General features: G+C 39.9%; 3 protein-coding genes across 7 annotated transcripts in view; 2 read left to right on the forward strand and 1 right to left on the reverse strand.

Moving 5' to 3' along the window:
• Window positions 1-5,865, reverse strand: part of LOC129764455 (uncharacterized) — a 43,935-nt gene extending 38,070 nt beyond the window's left edge. For 3 of the 5 annotated variants that reach the window (XR_008741155.1, XR_008741154.1, XR_008741153.1), the window contains exon 1: window positions 5,835-5,851. The gene's annotated coding sequence lies outside the window, so the exon portion shown is untranslated. Of the gene's footprint in view, window positions 1-5,834 lie in introns of all 5 variants that reach the window. The other 2 variants (XR_008741152.1, XM_055763534.1) reach the window with 2 other exon arrangements.
• A 1,738-nt stretch (window positions 5,866-7,603) lies between these two features.
• On the forward strand, window positions 7,604-10,496 carry LOC129765479 (peroxisomal targeting signal 1 receptor). The gene is made up of 3 exons (XM_055765843.1): window positions 7,604-8,335; window positions 8,446-8,640; window positions 8,737-10,496. The coding sequence occupies exons 1-3, from the start codon at window positions 7,961-7,963 to the stop codon at window positions 9,991-9,993; spliced, it is 1,827 nt and encodes a 608-aa protein (XP_055621818.1). The 5' UTR covers window positions 7,604-7,960; the 3' UTR covers window positions 9,994-10,496.
• Window positions 10,497-17,001: 6,505 nt separating this feature from the next.
• LOC129766680 (uncharacterized) lies at window positions 17,002-18,057 on the forward strand. The gene has a single exon (XM_055767267.1). It carries the CDS (start codon window positions 17,002-17,004, stop codon window positions 18,055-18,057), a length of 1,056 nt encoding a protein of 351 aa, XP_055623242.1.
• Window positions 18,058-19,135: the final 1,078 nt, after the last annotated feature.

Consider the following 19,135-nt stretch of genomic DNA (forward strand, 5'->3'; position numbering starts at 1 on the left):
ATAACCTATATTCACTATCAAACATAAACATTTCGAAGATTATCTATGACTTTGGTCCAATCGGCGGGAGACCATTGTAAATAGACATAAATATAATTTTCTTACCATCTACTGACGACATTTAATGGCTAAAATTATATTAAATATAAATTATTGAAAATAATCACGACCGAATCTTGCTTTTAAGTGCGTAAAATAAACAAACATCATCACTTTTGTAGTTCTGAGCTCTAATGTAGGTGTCGCATGAGCTGATGCAGTTTTGCGTAAATTCGTCAATTGGCGATCTAACGTACAAATCTACACCTAGGCGGCGCTGCGGTGAAAGTGATGATGGTTTTAAATTTTGCCATGTGAGATTATGGAAGGTTTGTAGGTCTTTCCATAAATTACAATGTTATAATCATAAAAGATTATTTGATTGCGATGAGTTTGTAAGAAATTTAATTCTGCGCAATTTTATATATAACATGTTATTTATTTACCTCTTTCAGTAGTGAAAACTATAAAAATGTTGACAATGGTTGAATTAAAGAAGGAAATTCGAGAGCACAATCAAACACAAGTAGAAAAATGCACGATTCCTGCATGTGAGAACTACCTTGGAAAGCCCGGAAGTAGAATATACGTGTTTTGTTTTTGAGTTTTAGGTCGGTCGGTATATCATATCAAATTGGCTGATATCATTGATTATGTAGGGGTCGATACGAGAAGGATTTGCAGTATTTTTAGCGCAAAACAACCTAATCATCGTTTACTTAGTTGAAAAAAATTAAAGTTACAATACTTATAACAAGCCATTCCTCGTAATATACATAGCACATTGTAAAATGATGATTTTCTAACCTTTTCAGCGTGGAAAGAACACATGAAACCTGGAAATTTGAAGATAAATTCTGATTTGTCTAGAAAATTTAAACGAATTTCATACCAAAAAAACAAAACATCCTCATTCGTTCAAATTTTCTAGAAAAATCAGAATTTATCTTCAAATTTCCCGGTTTCATGTATTCTTTACACGCTGAAAATGTTAGAAAATCATCATTTTACAATGTGCTATGTACATTACGAGGAATGGCTTGTTATAAGTATTGTAATGATGATTTTTTAACCTTTTCAGCGTGGAAAGAACACATGAAACCTGGAAATTTGAAGATAAATTCTGATTTGTCTAGAAAATTTAAACGAATTTCATACCAAAAAAACAAAACATCCTCATTCGTTCAAATTTTCTAGAAAAATCAGAATTTATCTTCAAATTTCCCGGTTTCATGTATTATTTACACGCTGAAAAGGTTAGAAAATCATCATTTTACAATGTGCTATGTACATTACGAGGAATGGCTTGTTATAAGTATTGTAACTTTAATTTTTTTTCAACTAAGTAAACGATGAATAGGGTGTTTTGCGCTCAAAATACTGCAAATCCTTCTAGTATCGGCCACTACATAATCAATGATATCAGCCAATTTGATATGATAACGATTTCATCGCAATTATCCATAGTATCAATAACCGGTATGCATTATCAAACTTAAAATTTTCGAAGATTATCTATGACTTTGGTCAAATCGCGTGTTGAAACCATCGTAAATATACAAAACTCCAACTTTCTTACCATATACTGACGAAATTCAATGGCTGAAATGAATCTAAATTGAAATAAAATGAATAATCACCACCGAATCTTGCTTTTCAGTGGGTAAAATAAACAGACACCCTCACTTTTGTGGTTCTACATTAGAGCTCAGAACTACAAAAGTGATGATGTTTGTTTATTCTGCGCACCTGAAAGCGCGATTCGGTCGTGATTATTTTCATTAATTTCTATTTAAAATCATTTTAGCCATTAAATGTCATCAGTAAATGGTAAGAAAATTATATTTTTGGTTATTTACAAAGGTTTCAACAACCGATTGGACTAAGTCATAGATAATTTTCGAAATGTTTATGTTTGATAGTGAATATAGGTTATAAGTACCAACTTTCGGACATTTTTCAGAAGCTCAAACTGTGAATAATGACGATGTAATCGATGTCATATAATGTTGGTTGATATCATTGATTGTGCCGGGGCTTCCTTTCGGCCGATAGGAGAAGGAACTGCAATGTTTGAAGCGCAATAAATGCCCCCCATTATTTACCTAGTTAAACAATGTAAATTATAACACTTGTACCGAATTCCTCGTCATATGTTATGAATGAAACAATGTGAAATGATGATTTTCTAACCTTTTCAACGTAGAAAGAATACTTGAGTTCGGGAAATTTGCAGAAAATTTCTGATTTTTCAAAACAAATCAAACCAATTCCATGTAGATTTGTACGTTAGATCGCCAATTGACGAATTTATGTTAGATTTACAACCAGATGGCGCAGCGAGTAAAATGAGGATGTTTTGTTTTTTTTGGCATGAACGTTCAAATTTTTTTAGAAAAACCAGAATTTATCTTCAAATTTTCCGGTTTCATGTATACTTTTCAATGTGCTACGTGTATTACGAGGTATGGCTTGTTATAAGTATTGTAACTTTAATTTTTTTCAACTAAGTAAACGACGAATAGGGTGTTTTGCGCTAAAATACTGCAATTTAGATTCAATGGCTGAATTGAATCTAAATTGAAATAAAATGAATAATCACCACCGAATCTTGCTTTTCAGTAAGCAAACACCCTCACTTTTGTGGTTCTGAGCTCTAATGTAGATGTCGCATGAGCTGATTCAGCTTTGCGTAAATTCGTCATTAGCGAATTCATTTTTGTTCAGTTTCAACCTCAGTGCCAAACTACCTGCTGTCAAAACGATTTTTTATTCACTCAGTTTAAACCTAGTTTCGTACTAGATTTAACCTGAAAGCTGTTAGTTTTGCACTGAGATGTTTCACGGGTTCGCACTCGGGTTCATCAATACAACTATACTGAACTGTCAAGTTCCGAGTATTGTTTTGGAAAATCTAAAAATAAAGACTATGAAAATGTAAAACCTGTTGCTTTTGCTTTTGTATTATTGGAATCGTAATCCAATTCGGATTCTGATTTTGAAGAGTATATTCGCGTAGACGGTATTAAGCTTCGTGTGCTTTCATTGGGAGGCGAAAATGAGGATGGATATTCAGGTGGAATAAACATGCTTTCAAAATCAAAATTATGAATGAAAATTTACTTTAACGTATCGTTTTTTTATTTTATGTGATGAAATAAGAGGTTTTTTTCCGAAAATGCAAAAACATATTGAACGAAAACTGCCGAAAAGTGTAGAACTCACACATTGTAGCGTTTTACGTAATCAAGCTTCAGCAGGTGCTCATGAACATAGATACTTGAAAGCAGTGGCGTCGAGTGAAGCTTTTGCACCCGAGGCGGTAGAGTTGATTTGCATGCATTGAAAGTTCATGAGAAGCTGAATCGAAGCATCGAAAACAATGTCGTATATTATTAATATTTCAATAATAATATTTTGTCGTAAATAAAAGAGCTTTGCCGCAAACGATCCCGCGCCCGCATCGCATCGCATTCACTATGTCCTCGGCCTCAGTTAATGCGCGATACTCTCAGAATACAAATTTCAGCAAAGAATGAATAACGGTATAAAGAATGTAGAATTTCTACCGCGCAGCGCTATCAGGCAGTCTTTTACTAGTATATACGGACATGTTTCTTGAAAAGGCAAAATAGTTTTGATATATTGTTGAACACAGATATATATAAATTTTCAAAATATTAGTGGATACTAACGTGGATGTAATTTATACCCTCTCCCACCTCATCTCGGACAAACATGAACAATCTCGAAGCTCTTACCCATCTAAAGTTGTCCACGTGATATGTGGACAGCCTCTAAGTACTACTGATAAAAATTACGAAAGTAATACCTACTACCTAGTTTCTCTGGGAACGTTAGTGCCAGAAGAAGAAGACAATTTTTAAATGTTTTTGAAATTCTTCACAAAACTCTAGTAAGTGAAATGACTTATAAATGAGAACGTGACTGGAATAAATCGCCACAGTAAATTACTATAAATTTATTCTATCGTTTTTGTTTTTCGAAATCGAAGTCAATGTAATGGGGACGAAGTCCCTATTTAGCGAGAATAAGTAATCGATGACGCCGAGTCGTTTTCTGCAACGTTTTGACGTAGGACTATGTCTTTCATTTCTATACCGGGGTGTAAAATCAAAGTTTCGAAAACAAAAGCGTTACGCCGGAGACCGAGATTTTGAGCGTTATATAGCTCCTCAATAACTGAACGAAATTGTTTGATAAACACTTCATTCGAAAGATAAAATGTCTACGCGTTATAGACTTGTTACTTTTTCATCCAAAAACTTGTTTCAATAGCCTAAAAATTACTTTCAAAACAGGCTATTGAAATCACCAATCGGTATATAAGCGAGCGCCGCTCGGAAGTCCACTCAGTTATAATTGAACAGCGATTGGAGCATGTTGTTGCTGTAGTGGTGAAGTTCATCGTGAAAGCGCTGATGAACGGTGTCACCAAGAGACTTTTGGTGCACCTTAGGACAGAAGGGAATCCATCAGGAGAAGAGTGATTCCACAAACGGTTCCGTTTGAGTTATCAAAGCAGCCGCCACACACACACATATATACGTGCGAAACTTCTTTCGTTTAAATGCCATCCAGCATCGAGAAGATTCCAGAAAGATATTATCGTTGCTGAAAAATAATCTGCCAGTTCCCCTGGGAATTGAAAAATACATTCATGCGAAAGAGTTTTTTTTAATGTTTTCTAATATATAACGCTGCGATCAAATACATTTGGTTTTGTGATTTTTCAATCAAGTGCAATGAACAGGTGGTTATCGAGTTAGCATTAACCACTGCTGGGCTTCGAGTATCGGGGAGAATCTGGAAAGATATTATCGTTATCGTCAAGTGCAACTAGCAGGAAAGCTTCTGAAGATTATTCTTCCCCATCAGTAGTGCATCCATGGCCGAGTGGTTAGCGTCTCACATTATCATGCCGGGTGTTCGGGTTCGATGCCCGTTCTGGCCGGGGGTTTTTCGTCAAAGAAATTTCCTTCGATTTGCATTGTGGTCACGCGTATTCAAGAGCTTGACCCTCGGAATACATTCAAGGCGTGTTATTTGGCTTACGAGATATCAACTAAGTATTAATAAATGACGCTAGCTAATGCATACGTTGAGACGGCAAAAGTTCCACAGGGAACGTTAACGCCATTCAAGAAGAAGAATCCATAGAATATTTTCATATTCAATATTCGATGCGCACAACGGAAAATGTTATAATTTATAATCTCATATAATTTCCAATCGATTATGGCTCAGTCGTCGAAAGTTTCAAGCTCAGAGAGTTCATTCGCCTCTAGTTTGCCTTCCAAATTGCCATCGTAAACCACACCTTCTTTCGATTCAATCACGGACAAAAAGCATACTTAAGCGATATTCTGGTGGTGAAACGCATTCATTTTTCGTGAGGACATCGACAAGGCAACATCGTAATTGAACGAGCTGAACGTGCTGGACGAGCTGGACGGCGAGGGATCAAGAGATTCATTACCTGGCCTGACCTGATCTGAAACGCATTCAGTTAGTTTGGAACTATGAGGGAGCGCAGAAAAGCCGATCCATCAGAAGAAGCGAATACGACCGAGAGAGTATCAGCACCGAAAAACGGCTCCATTTGAGGTATCGAAGCTGCCGCCACACACACATATATACGTGCGGAACATCTTTCGTTTAAATGCCATCCAGCATCGAGAAGATTCCGAAAGAATATTGTGAGGCCCAAATTCCAGACGAGAATCATCCGGCGCAACAGAGCACTTGTTCGAGTGCACGTTTGCACATCTTACCTCAAGGTCGGTCCGTGGTCGAAAGAGACCTATGCAACAACATGTCAGATCTTCTCGACGGTGGAAACAGTCCACCTCGTCTTATCAACGAGTTTTAATTTCTTCTCGACCTCTGCGGTCTATTTACGATGGTGGAAGCAGTCCACACAGTCTTATCAATTCGTAATTTTTTCGACCTCCGCGGTCTATCGACGAAGGTGGAAACAGTCCGCCTCGTCTTATTAACTCGTTGAAATTTTTCTTGACCTCCGCGGTCTACCTACGACGGTGAAAACAGTTCATCTCGTCTATCGTTGTAGTTTTCGTGTTACAAACAAAGAAAAACTAATTATATTTCTCTTCAGTTTTTTGAAATTGGGATTTGCCCGTACTTTTCCACTAAATAATCACTGTCACTTTTTTGTTTTTTTCATGCCGAGTGATTCTCGTCATAGTTTTTAAAAAGTCCAGGTTACTAACTGTCCAATTGTCCAGAATTGAACTCCTGGCAGGATCGCCAAAATGTGAGGCCCAAATTCCAGACAAGAATCATCCGGCGCAACAGAGCACTTGTTCGAGTGCACGTTTGCACATCTTACCTCAAGGTCGGTCCGTGGTCGAAAGAGACCTACGCAACAACATGTCAGATCTTCTCGCCACTAAGACGTGTTGCCAGTACCGATAATGAAAGCTCGCATTAAGGTGGTGTTAACCTCTCCAAATGAACTACTCTTATCGAGGGGCATATTTAGCTCACTCACAAATATTATCGTTGCTTAAAAATAATCTGCCAGTTCCCCTGGGAATTGAAAAATACGTTCATGCGAAAGAGTTTTTATGTTTACTAATATATAACGCTGCGACCAAATATATTTGGTTTTGTGATGATGATGATGTTGGATTAAAGAGGCTTTAAACTTTTCAGTTCATTCGCCTCTATATGTTTTGTGATTTTTCAATCAAGTGCAATTAACAGGTGCTTACATATTACACTGCGACCAAATACATTTGGTTTTGTGATTTTTCAATCAAGTGCAATTAACAGGTGGTTATCGAGTTAGCATGACCCACTGGTGTGCTTCGTGTATCAAAGAGAATCTGGGAAGATGTTATTGTTGCTGAAAAATAATCTGCCAGTTTCCTTGGGAATTGAAAAATACATTCATGCGAAAGAGTTTATTTTAACGTTTTCTATCCATATAATACTGCGACCAAATACATTTGGATTTGTGATTTTTCAATCAAGTGCAATTAACAGGTGGTTATCGAGTTAGCATTAACCACTGCTGGTGGACTTCGAGAAGAATCCGGAAAGATATCGCTGCTGCAAAATAATCTGCCAGTTCCCCTTGGGATTGAAAATAACATGCAAGCGAAAGAGTTTATTTTAATGTTTTCTAACCATATAACACTGCGACCAAATACATTTGGTTCTGTGATTTTTCAATCAAGTGTAATTAGCAGGAAAGCTTCTGAAGATTATTCTTCATATTTTCGATATTTTCGTATCCGATATTGGATGTATAAAACCTTGTACCTCCAACGTAACGCTCTCGTTTTTGAAGTCCCCCAAGTATTCATTTATTCATTCTTTCAGAATGGATTCAGATTCAACTTCAAACAAATGATCACTAAATCAACGATAGTCCCACCATTGCGGTTATACCATAGATATAACCCACTTCCTGTTTTATTCCGGGAACCGAATGAGAGATGTTTTTCACATCTGGCACCCCTGTATCTATATGAAATATTTCAACGTTATTTTGACAGTTTCGATTTTCGTGTTAGAATTTCCTAAAATATAAAATGAAGCGAGAGAAGTGAAACTTCACTTCACGGAGTAGCAATTAATTGGTGTTATCAACATTATCTCTGTTTTCGTAATTGTCGTCACTGATTACGGTCATTTTGGTTCGGTTTCGGTTCATCCAACTGGAAGGACTGCTCCGGCTCCCGGCTAACACTCGGAAACAACTGTGCTGCGTCAAAAAGTAGCAAACCTCGAACTAATAACAATGTTTTGTGTTTAGATGAAAAGTGACTAGTTCGACCTTTAGACCTCCCTTCAACAAGGAGCTAAACCTCGGTTCTCGGTGCAGTTTTAGAACGACTGCGAAGTCACAGTACCGGGCTACTCCGCCATCATGTCCTTCAAGGATCTAGTGGAGCCGGAATGTGGTGGAGCGAATCCTCTGATGAACCTGGGTCGCCAGGTTGCTCGGGATGTCGCCTTTCAGGATGAGGGGTTCGCCGGAGGCCGTTCGGCATTTATTGGCTCCGGTAATGATTTGGTGAAGGAGTTTATGGGCCAGATTGCTCCGGCACCGCAAACATTTCGCATGGATGTGCTGCTGAAGGAGATGCGAGACATTGATGCGCAAAACTTTCATCAGCGACAAATTGTACCTGGACCACCGGTCATCGAAGAGGTAAACCGGTCGGATTTGGACTGGGCGAAGGAGTTCGCAATGGATTCATCGCTTGGACCGGGACAGCGTTCGGAGAGTAAACTCACGAGTGTAAGTAGTGATCATCAGTCGGTGTGTTTATGAGTGGAGAGCATGATTATGCAGAAAAAAAGTCTACTTTGCACATGTTTCTACACAATTATCTTTTGTTGTTCTTGTAGATCTGGTCGAATTCGCACCTGACTCCGATCGAGGGAGCAATGAATGCTAGACCAAGTAATATTCTATATACGAAGGATTTTTTCGACTTGAATGAACCGAAGAGTGAGGAGGAGCAGAAATCGATTCGTCAAGCTGCCGGAGAGTTGGCGGAAGTTGCTTACGGTCAAGATACGGAGAAAATAAATTATAGCGAGGTAAGGACGGGGTTTTAGGATTGCATGGTGGAATGTAGTGTCCATCGTCGTTATGGGTTTGGAAAAATATAGTTACATCTTACTTCTCTCTGTCAGTTTCTCCATTTCATTAATAATGCGGCTGAAGGAACGGTAAAGATTCGCGACGGAAACGTTTGGGCCAATGAGTTTGAGCAGCTGGCTGCGGGTCCATCCAAGCCGGTTGCCAAGGAGGAAACGGGAATTGCAGAAGATTGGGCTAAGGCATTCGAGGATGGTAAGAAAGGGGAGCAGGAGGCAGCCGAGAATTACAACAAGCAGTTTTGGGAACGATTGCAGGACGAATGGCGTACTATTTCGGAAAATGAAAGCCAACATCCTTGGTTGTCGGAGTTTTCCGAGTTTTACGATCCCTATAAGGAGTACAAATTTGACGAGGAAAACCCAATGGCTAACGTCGAGAATGCATTCGAAAAGGGTAAAACTTTTCTGTCCAAAGGAGATATTCCGAGTGCAGTTCTGTGCTTTGAAGCGGCTGTAAAGCAGGACCCGGAGAATCCGGAAATTTGGGAGCTGTTGGGATTTAGTCAGGCCGAGAATGAAAAGGATCCGAACGCGATTGCTGCCTTGAACAAGGCACTTTCGTTCAATCCGAACAATATGCCCGTGTTGATGGCATTGGCGGTGTCTTACACAAACGAGAGCATGCAAAACCAAGCATTGAAGATGCTGGTGAAGTGGATGAAGTGTAATCCAAAGTACGAGGCACTCGTACCGGCACAGATGTTGCAGTCTCAAAGTTCACCACTGGCGAGCTCCTTGCTTGGTAGTCCCAGTCTGCAGGAAGTTCAGGATCTGTTCATCAAAGCTGTACAGAAATCGCCCACGGAAATTGACGCTGACATTCAGGAAGCATTGGGGGTTCTCTTCAACCTGAGCTCGGAATACGACAAGGCGGTTGACTGCTTCCGGGCCGCGGTCCAGGTGCGCCCGAATAATTCCAAAACATGGAACCGTTTGGGAGCCAGTCTGGCTAATGGGAATCGTTCGGTCGAAGCAGTCGAAGCGTACCAGCGGGCACTGGCCATCCAACCGGGTTTTATCAGGGCACGTTACAATGTTGGCATTATTTGTATCAATCTGAAGGCATACAAAGAAGCTGCCGAACATTTGCTTCTTGCGCTGAACCATCAGGCATCGTCAATAGCTCGGGCAGGGATTAATGTCTCCTCGCCGGCCAATCAGATGTCCAGCACGATATGGATCACGCTACGTATGGTTATGTCGTTGATGGGACGACAGGATTTGCAGCAGGCGATTGATAACCGCGATTTGGAGATTTTAAATCGTGAATTCCCCATGGGTACCGAATAGGGAGAGGAATAGGTGATTTTACGGTCTGGGACGTTGGGTTGTATGATTTTTTTTAAATTATTTTTTATGTGGCGTACGAAGACGATACCTCGTAGAAAAAAAGATGTAGAAGATGGAGACAAAGAAGAAGGAGAAGAAGAATAAGAAGAAAGAGAAGATGACGAAGAAGAAGGAGAAGAAGACGAAAAAGAAGGAGAAGAAATCGTAGAAAAATGAATATGAGAAGACGTAGAAAAAGAAGAAGCAGCAGATGAGAAACAGGAGGATGATGCGAAGGCGAATGGTGAGGAGGTGAAAGAATGGTAAGCAAATTACGCGAAAAATTTTATATTCGAACAAGTTAGTTCTTGATGAGCAATATCAAAAAAACAAAAAAATACAAACAAAAAAAACATGCTAAAAAGTTTAAAAGCAGGTTGAATGAGATACACCATTCACATCTTTTGTTTTATGCTGTAACATACCGGGTTGGAAGAGGGTAATAAAACAGGAGTACAAGAACACTTCAGAGTATTTTATTTATATCTTGAGAAAATCCTCTATTGAAAATAAAGTATAGATGAAATTATGAGTGTGCAATGCTATACATGAGTAGACCTTAATATGTACAATAAAACAAGAATCAGAAAAAGCAGTCAACAAGTATTTAATTAGAAGTTATAAATTAGAAGCAGATGTACCAACATACCACGTCTGGCGATCAGAAATGGAAGGTTGGAATCTTCCCGAAAAAATAACTCGGAAAGAACGGATAAGGTGGGAAAACCATGTATAAGTCACTGTAGCTGCGAGTGAAGAGAAGAAGGCAACCAAATGTGAAACATGCTGCTAGCAATGAGAGGCTCAGAATATCAAGACATTCTATTCTATTGACGGAGCGGAAGAAGACAAGGAACAAGGGATTGACCCTTATAACCCTTTATAAAGCAATTGACAAACTCGATCAACACTTTTTTGCCGAAGCAACATGATTCTTTTGAAGGGAATGAATTTTGTTAATCAATACTCGCATCTACTCAGGATGGGATCTTCCGAAATGTTGTAGAAAGTTGTAGTTCCATACCGTGGTCGTGTTTCGTCATTCCTTTGAGGTGGACCGGATGGCTGCTAGCCAAGCAAAAGCTGAATTCCCCCCGGACACAAAGAGATTAGTGTCAAGCGTAGCACATTATGTGCGAACGTTAGCTCGTTTCAATCTAGTAATAAAAACGTGACACCTGGTCGTAAATGGATCGATGGGTTCATTAAACTGCATCCATAAATATCAAAAAGCGTTTTTCCAAAACATCGTGCGGCCGTTTACGAGCGACAAATCAGAAGCTGGTTTCACGAAATCCTTGATTATTTCGAGGAACAGTTGCTGTCCAGTGTATTGGAATTTTCGGAACAGATATTCAATCTGGATGAAACAATGGTACGTACAATACCCACAGCGGAACTGGTTTTAGCTGGTTCCGGTCAGAAATACGTCCACGCAAATGTAAGTAACTACGATCGAGAATCTCACCCTGCACTGTTTGGAGGAAACGAAGCCGGGCAGATAGCGCCAACGTTGAAGTACAAATCCGGGATACGAAAAAAGGTCTGACAGAGATTGGCCGGAAACTGGGCCGCAGCAAGAACGGAATCGGATTGAATCCGTTTATCCTTATACTCTTTCAAATGGACATAAGTCACATGACGGATTTCGCGCCAACTCGACCAGATGTTGGGTTCACCCTTTCAGAACTTAATGAAGCTTTCTGGGCGTGAAGATCTTACCTAATTAAGCAATTTGGCATACTTAGTTTTCCGAAAATTTATCTAAATTAACATATGGAAAGGGCCAAATATTTATTCACTGCTCATGTCTTCAGCAGAAAAATGCTGTATAAATTTCCTGTCTAACGGTGTACAACACAACATATGTCACAAAAACGATTTTGAGTAATATGCGTTTGAAAACTCTTAATGAATCGTTACATTTTTCGTAGAGTGACCACCCCCCTATATAGAAATCAAAGACATAGTCCTATGTCAAAATACCCTCGACTTCATTGTATTTGCAAAGCGGATTCCCCCAGACACATTAATTTTTTAGTTCGTGTTAGGGAACTCAACGTGCTCAGTGGGAACAAAAATACCCCCGATTTGCATGTATATTTGCAAAGCGAATTTCCACAGGTACATCGATTTTGAAGTCTGTGTTGGGGAAACCGTAAATCGGGCCAATCAAAACTTGACAGTTAGGGCTTTTAGATAACGCTCGACATTTTACAGTTATTCAATTGTTCATCTCATGAAAAATAGCATTTTATGAGTTTTTATAGACGCGTAGGAATATTTCCTATCAATTGATGCAAACATCTTTCCGATCTGTTAAGAAATGTTCGAGTTATAAGCATTCGAAATACGGGTAGGGTTAGCACACAAATCGGCAGAACAAATGTGTGGGGAAAAAGGAAATTCTTCCAGTTTTCATGAATTTAAACCGTTTAGAAATTAGCGAATTGTAATGTATAGCATATCGAACAAATATTAAAGAATTTCCGATTCAATTGGTATGCAAATCATGAAAATTCGTTCACAGTGAAAATAGTTATTAACGTTAACTTTATTTCATAAAAACGTAACCTGTTTTCTGATTTGGCACCCTTCCTGACGCAGTGTATTGAAGTTAGCGTTGATTACAATATAATCTTACCGAGTCGAGTTGTTGCTCGTACCTCATGTGTTTCAAATTGCCTATATTTAAGCGTTTCTGAAATGTTTACCAATGGAAAATACCAGGGACGCAAATCAAAACAAAATAATTCGCTGAAGATTGGCAAAAAGCAAATCAAACAGCTCGAAAAATTATAACAGTTACACCGATAGCTTTAACTTGGTCGATTTGCTCAGTATCTACCTGTATCTACAACAGTAAAATAGTCAACATAGTTAAAAGAAATGGAACCAGGTTCTCCAACAGAGGGGAAAGCACCCACATTTCGTATTAGAAGAGTGATCTCATAACGCTTTATAAAACAACTCTTTTGTCTATTCTAAAGTACGATTCTTTTTGAATCTTCTTGACAGAATAAAATTATCTTCTGCGGTTGAAGAAAATTGTTTGCGTATAGTTTTGGACTGTATGCACTCAATGCATAACATGAGCATCAAAGTTCCGCCAGGACTTCTTCTGGGCCGATCCTGGGAGCATTGCCCGATTTGATAGTTATTCGTCCATTTGAAGTGAATAAAGACAAATAGTCCCAAAATGAATTGGAATTGATTTAGAACCAATATAGTTAACCAGTTTTTACAACAATGCACTTTATTCATTCAAAATAATCTCCCTGAACTAAAATACATTGATTAGCTCGTAGTAGAAGTAAATCAAATGATCGGAGAATTTCGTCAGTTGGGGTTTTGGCAAGGATGCCGATCGTCATCTGTTGAAGATCTTCAATCGATTCAAAACGGTGCCCCTTTATTATCGAATGGAGTTGTTGCGCATGACCCGCAACGCGCACCTTCATCCCATTACCTTGTAACTCCCCGGCTAGTGAACCACTATCGAGATCTTGGTCTGTGCTAAACAATAACATACAAAACAACAACAAACTGAACTGAAGCATTATAGAAATTATCTTTACCTTATCCATATTACTTATACTATTTATATTTACTTATTACTTATACTATTACTTTATCGTGAATTATTAGAAGGAACTAAACGTAAGCGGAATGAATTACATGCAAACTACTGATAAACTAAGAAATTATGTATATATTCGTAGGAAAATTATAATCTAACCTGTACATAAAAACTGTGTTTAATTATCATTTTGGAAAATCCGGTTGCAAAAGCAACATCTTATAATTTTCGTTTATTGTGGTAATAGAAACGAATTCAGCACTATGTCAACCATAAGTAAATCGAAGAAGGGTGTTTCTTCCGGCGCAATTCCTAAATCAAAAAGTGTGAAAGAGTCACATACTGATGTGGCGATGGCTAGAGAAGATCCAGACAAAACTATTCCGGGACGGACATGCAAAACATGTGGAGGTCCAGACAACGAAGAGATGGTGCAATGCGACAAATGGCATCACTTTCATTGCGTTGGAGTTACGCAAGAAATTGAATCCCAGAGCTGGAGTTGTCCTAAATGCGCAAATGCGAAAGGAACACAGTCACGGGCTTTGATGCAAGAACAAGTCCTTCAACCAACGAGTGATCCACCTCAACGCGACGAGCACCGAGTAGGAGACATCTCTAGAAATCAGAACGTTCCAAAGGCCAAGTCGGTACGATCAAATCATTCTCAACAATCAGCTCGAACTATGCTGAAACTACAGCTGCGTAAACTCGAGGAGAAAAGAGCACTAGAACAACAGGAAGCCGCGAAGAAAGTAGACTACTTGGAAAAAAGTATAAATTACTAGAGGAAATGGCAAATGAACAGAGGACAAACAAAAGCGTATCTTCGAAACGAGTCCAGGAGTGGGTCAATGACACTAATCGTTTGCAAAACAAGGCCTCTATTTCACCCCAGGCTAGGCTAGGGTTCTAGAGAAGTTAATCTGGAAATATCTGGATCACGTCGTGATGCACCAAGATATAAACTTACCGGTGTACGAACAGTAGAAAAACTTCAATTACTACTTCAAACACTAGATATGGAAGAATTGTCTCATCGATATCCGTATCTTCACGGATTACCCATCGATTCATATCGAGAAGCCAGTCCACGTATTTTGATAGGAATGAATCATGACAAGGTATCACTCGTCCGAAAAAGCCGCGAAGGAGGAATGCATCAACCGACAGCGATAAAAACTCGACTTGGGTGGACTGTTTGCGGGGGATGGCATACAAATGAAGCTCCTAACATGATTCATTACACTTTTCATTTGTGTCCTTGTGATGAACAATCAGATGAAAATCTTCATCAATCTATGAAAAATTATTTCGCAATTGATAGCCTTGGCGTTATGCGTACGTGCAATGCACTGCAAACCTATGATGAAAAAAGAGCACTTGATCTCCTTAATACTCTTACCAAGCCCAAAGGATATCGATATGAGACAGGTCTCCTTTGGCGCTATGAAAACGTTCGTTTACCGAATAGCTATACAATGGCACTGCATCGATTTCACTGTCTTGAAAGACGAATGAAGAAAGACACAACACTTGCGGTTTCTCTGAACCGTAAAATCGATGATTACTTAAATAAAGGATACATACGAAAACTTCAGATGGACGAACTCAATCATCCATTCCCCCGAATTTGGTATCTACCAGTATTTCCGGTGACGAACCCAAATAAACCAGCCAAGGTACGACTGGTGGGGGATGCTGCGGCCACATCCTTTGGAGTGTCACTGAACTCTACGCTCTTGACAGGTCCGGATCAGATGTGTTTTCTTATCACCATTTTACTTCAATTCCGAGAACAACGAGTGGGAATCACAGCCGATATACGAGAGATGTTCCATCAAGTGTTAATCCGGGAAGAAGACCAACAATGTCAATGTTTTTTTTGGCGAGACGGAAACGGTGAATTAGGCGTTTATGTTATGCGCGTCATGACCTTTGGAGCATGTTGCTCACCAAGCTGCGCTCAGTATATAAAAAATAACAACGCAGAGCGCTTTTCAAAGAAGTATCCCGCGGCAGTGAAGGCGATTACTGAGAAGCATTATGTCGATGATTTGTTGCTGAGTGTTGAATCTGAAGAAGAAGCAATTCGATTGGCACGAGAGGTAAAATTGATTCATGGGAGAGGCGGTTTCGAAATACGCGGATGGATTAGCAACTCGCAACGAGTGATGAAGTCACTACGAGAAAACATAACACCTGAAAAAAAGCTTGATTTATCCTCCGATATGGCAACGGAGAAAATTCTAGGTATGTGGTGGTGCACCGGCTCAGACGTCTTCACATATAATATTGGATGGTCACGCTACGATAAAGCTCTTCTAAAGGGTCAACGCTATCCAACTAAGAGAGAAGTTCTCAGAGTTTTGATGACGATTTTTGATCCTCTTGGTCTCATCAGTCACTTTCTGATGTTCTTGAAGGTCCTCCTACAAAAAATTTGGCGAACGTCAATACAATGGGACGAAAAGATCACTGGTGACTTATTCGAAGAATGGCGATCGTGGTTGCAAATTCTACCACAAGTCGAGAACGTCCAAATTCCAAGGTGTTACAGAGCCCAAACCACTTTGAATGAACACTGCGGAATACAACTGCATACATTTGTGGATGCCAGTGAGAACGGGTTTGCGGCTGTAGTTTTCCTTCGTTTCGATCAAAATGATATAGTCGAGTGCAGTTTGACGGCTGCAAAAACAAGAGTTGCGCCCTTAAAATATCTTTCAATCCCCAGATTGGAACTGCAAGCGGCTGTACTCGGTGCTAGATTGGCACAAACAGTTTCGAAGTCGCTTTCCATCCCTATCACAAGGCGGGTTTATTGGTCTGACTCACGAGACGTTCTTTGTTGGATACACGCAGATCGTCAAAGATATGCACCGTATGTCTAGGCCAGAACAAGTGAAATACGTGAATTATCCGAGACACATGAGTGGCGCTGGGTACCAACGAAGTTGAACGTTGCGGACGATGGAACTAAATGGATGGGAAAACCCAATTTAACCCAAGAAAGCAGATGGTTCAAGGGCCCTGAATTCCTCTGGTGCTCAGAACAAGAATGGCCGAGTTCATCAGTAGATATCAGTACAACGAACGTAGAGCTTCGCCATTGTTTCTCACTCCACTATACATTCCCGAATCCAATAGTCTCGGTCACAAATTATTCATGCTGGAAACGTTTAGTAAATATTGTTGCCTTAGTCTATCGCTTTCTATCAAATTGTCGAAGACAAAATGAAAATCAGCAGAAAACCACAGGATCAATTTTTTCAACAGAGCTACTGAAGGCCGAAACATATATTGTGCGTTTGGCACAACACGATGCATTTTCCAGCGAAATAGCTAAATTGAAATCTTCGTCACAGGGATCAGACAAAACTGTCCAAATGGTACCCAAAAGCAGCCGAATCTATCATCTACCACCATGGTTGGATGAATTTGGAATACTGCGAATGCGCAGTCGAATCGGCTTATGTATGTACACTACAGGAGATGCCAAAAATCCAATCATCCTACCACGAGACCACCATATTACGACCCTCATAATTAACCATTACCATGCCCTATATCATCACCAGAATCATGAAATCGTTATTAATCAAGTACGGCAGAAGTATCATGTACCCCGCATACGTGTTTGCTACGCAAAGGTTCGTAGAGCATGTCAAAAATGCAAGAACGATACCGCTATTCCACATCCGCTAATCATGGCTGATCTGCCTTTGGCACGTTTGTCCGCTTATTCGCGACCGTTCACTCATACAGGCGTGGACTATTTTGGCCCTATGGATATAACTGTAGGACGACGCACAGAGAAACGGTGGGGAATGTTGGCCACCTGTTTAACTGTGCGTGCAATTCAATTCGAAATAGTTTACACATTGAGTACAGACTCGTGTATAATGGCTCTGCGCAACTTCATCGCTAGACGCGGTGTGCCACGAAGGTTTTACAGTGATCGTGGAACAAATTTTATTGGTGCAAATCGCAAATTGTGCGAAATCGAGTCTAAAATCAACCAAGAGAATATCATGAAAGAGTTCGTTAGCACGGAGACAGAATGGCTGTTTAACCCACCTGCATCGCCACATATGGGCGGCAGTTGGAAACGACTAATCAGAAGTGTAAAAAATAATCTTGCGGCAATGAAACCCTCTCGGAAACTATCAGAAGAAGTACTTCGAAATTTGTTGGCGGAATTTGAAAATATCGTGAACTCTCGGCCGTTGACTCATGTTCCAATCGATGATCTATCTGCATCAGCTTTGACTCCAAACCACTTCCTGCTCGGCTCGTCTAATGGAACGAAACCTCTTACTAATTTAGATGACAGTGGTGTTGCACTAAGAATGAGTTGGTGCACATCACAGATTCTAGCCAACCAATTCTGGAAGCGCTGGGTTACCGACTATCTCCCTGAGATCACGCGGAGGACTAAATGATTTGCTCACACGAAGCCAATCAGGATAGGTGACGTGGTGATCATCGTTGACCCGAAGATGCCTCGAAACTGTTGGCCCAAAGGAATAGTGGTACAGACACACGTTGGCAGAGATGGGATAGTCCGTTCAGCTACGGTGAAAACAACTAACGGAATGTTTGACCGACCAGTTACCAAGCTAGCTATACTGGATGTAAGGCGCGTTGAACAGTAAGCCTGGTGCGCCTGGCGTACCCGGGGGAGTGTTGCGCATGACCCGCAACGCGCACCTTCATCCCATTACCTTGTAACTCCCCGGCCAGTGAACCACTGTCGAGATCTTGGTCTGTGCCAAACAATAACATACAAAACAACAACAAACTGAACTGAAGCATTATAGAAATTATCTTTACCTTATCCATATTACTTATACTATTTATACTTACTTATTACTTATACTATTACTTTATCGTGAATTATTAGAAGGAACTAAACGTAAGCGGAATGAATTACATGCAAACTACTGATAAACTAAGAAATTATGTATATATTCGTAGGAAAATTATAATCTAACCTGTACATAAAAACTGTGTTTGATTATCATTTTGGAAAATCCGGTTGCAAAAGCAACAGGAGTCTAGGAAACAAGAAATAGTCACAGGGTGCCAAATCAGGTGAGTTCGGGCAGTGATGGAGCCATCTAATTTGATTTTTAGTTAAAAAATTGGACACAATCGTCGCACGATGAGAAGGTGCATTACCATGTAAGAATGTCCAACTGCCTGATTTTCGATATTCGGGACGAACGCTAAGAATTTGGTCCAGCAAACGTCTCAATACTCGGAGATAATACTCAGCATCAACGGTTGTCCCACTTGGGACGAACTCTTCGAGGATAATTCCCTTGGCATCGTAGAAAGAGATGAGCTTTTTCTTTCCTTCGACAAACGGGACCGTCTGGTGTCAACACCTGCCCGCTTCATTTGAAGTACGTATTGGAAACACCATGTTTCATTACCAGTTACAATAGTCCTCAAGAAGTTTGGATCTTCGTTAGCACGTTTAATGATGTCTTTGCAATGTTCAATTCGATGCAATCT

This window comes from Toxorhynchites rutilus, chromosome 2 (genome assembly GCF_029784135.1).
Source record: "Toxorhynchites rutilus septentrionalis strain SRP chromosome 2, ASM2978413v1, whole genome shotgun sequence".
Classification (NCBI taxonomy): Eukaryota; Metazoa; Arthropoda; class Insecta; order Diptera; family Culicidae; genus Toxorhynchites; species Toxorhynchites rutilus.

Bases quoted from the DNA above. Each gene is read 5' to 3' on its own strand.
- LOC129766680 (XM_055767267.1), top strand. From the start codon at position 17,002: ATGGTACCCAAAAGCAGCCGAATCTATCATCTACCACCATGGTTGGAT.
- LOC129765479 (XM_055765843.1), top strand. From the start codon at position 7,961: ATGTCCTTCAAGGATCTAGTGGAGCCGGAATGTGGTGGAGCGAATCCT. The intron at 8,336-8,445 runs GTAAGTAGTGAT...TTGTTCTTGTAG, and splicing joins CGGAGAGTAAACTCACGAGT to ATCTGGTCGAATTCGCACCT. The intron at 8,641-8,736 runs GTAAGGACGGGG...TCTCTCTGTCAG, and splicing joins AGAAAATAAATTATAGCGAG to TTTCTCCATTTCATTAATAA.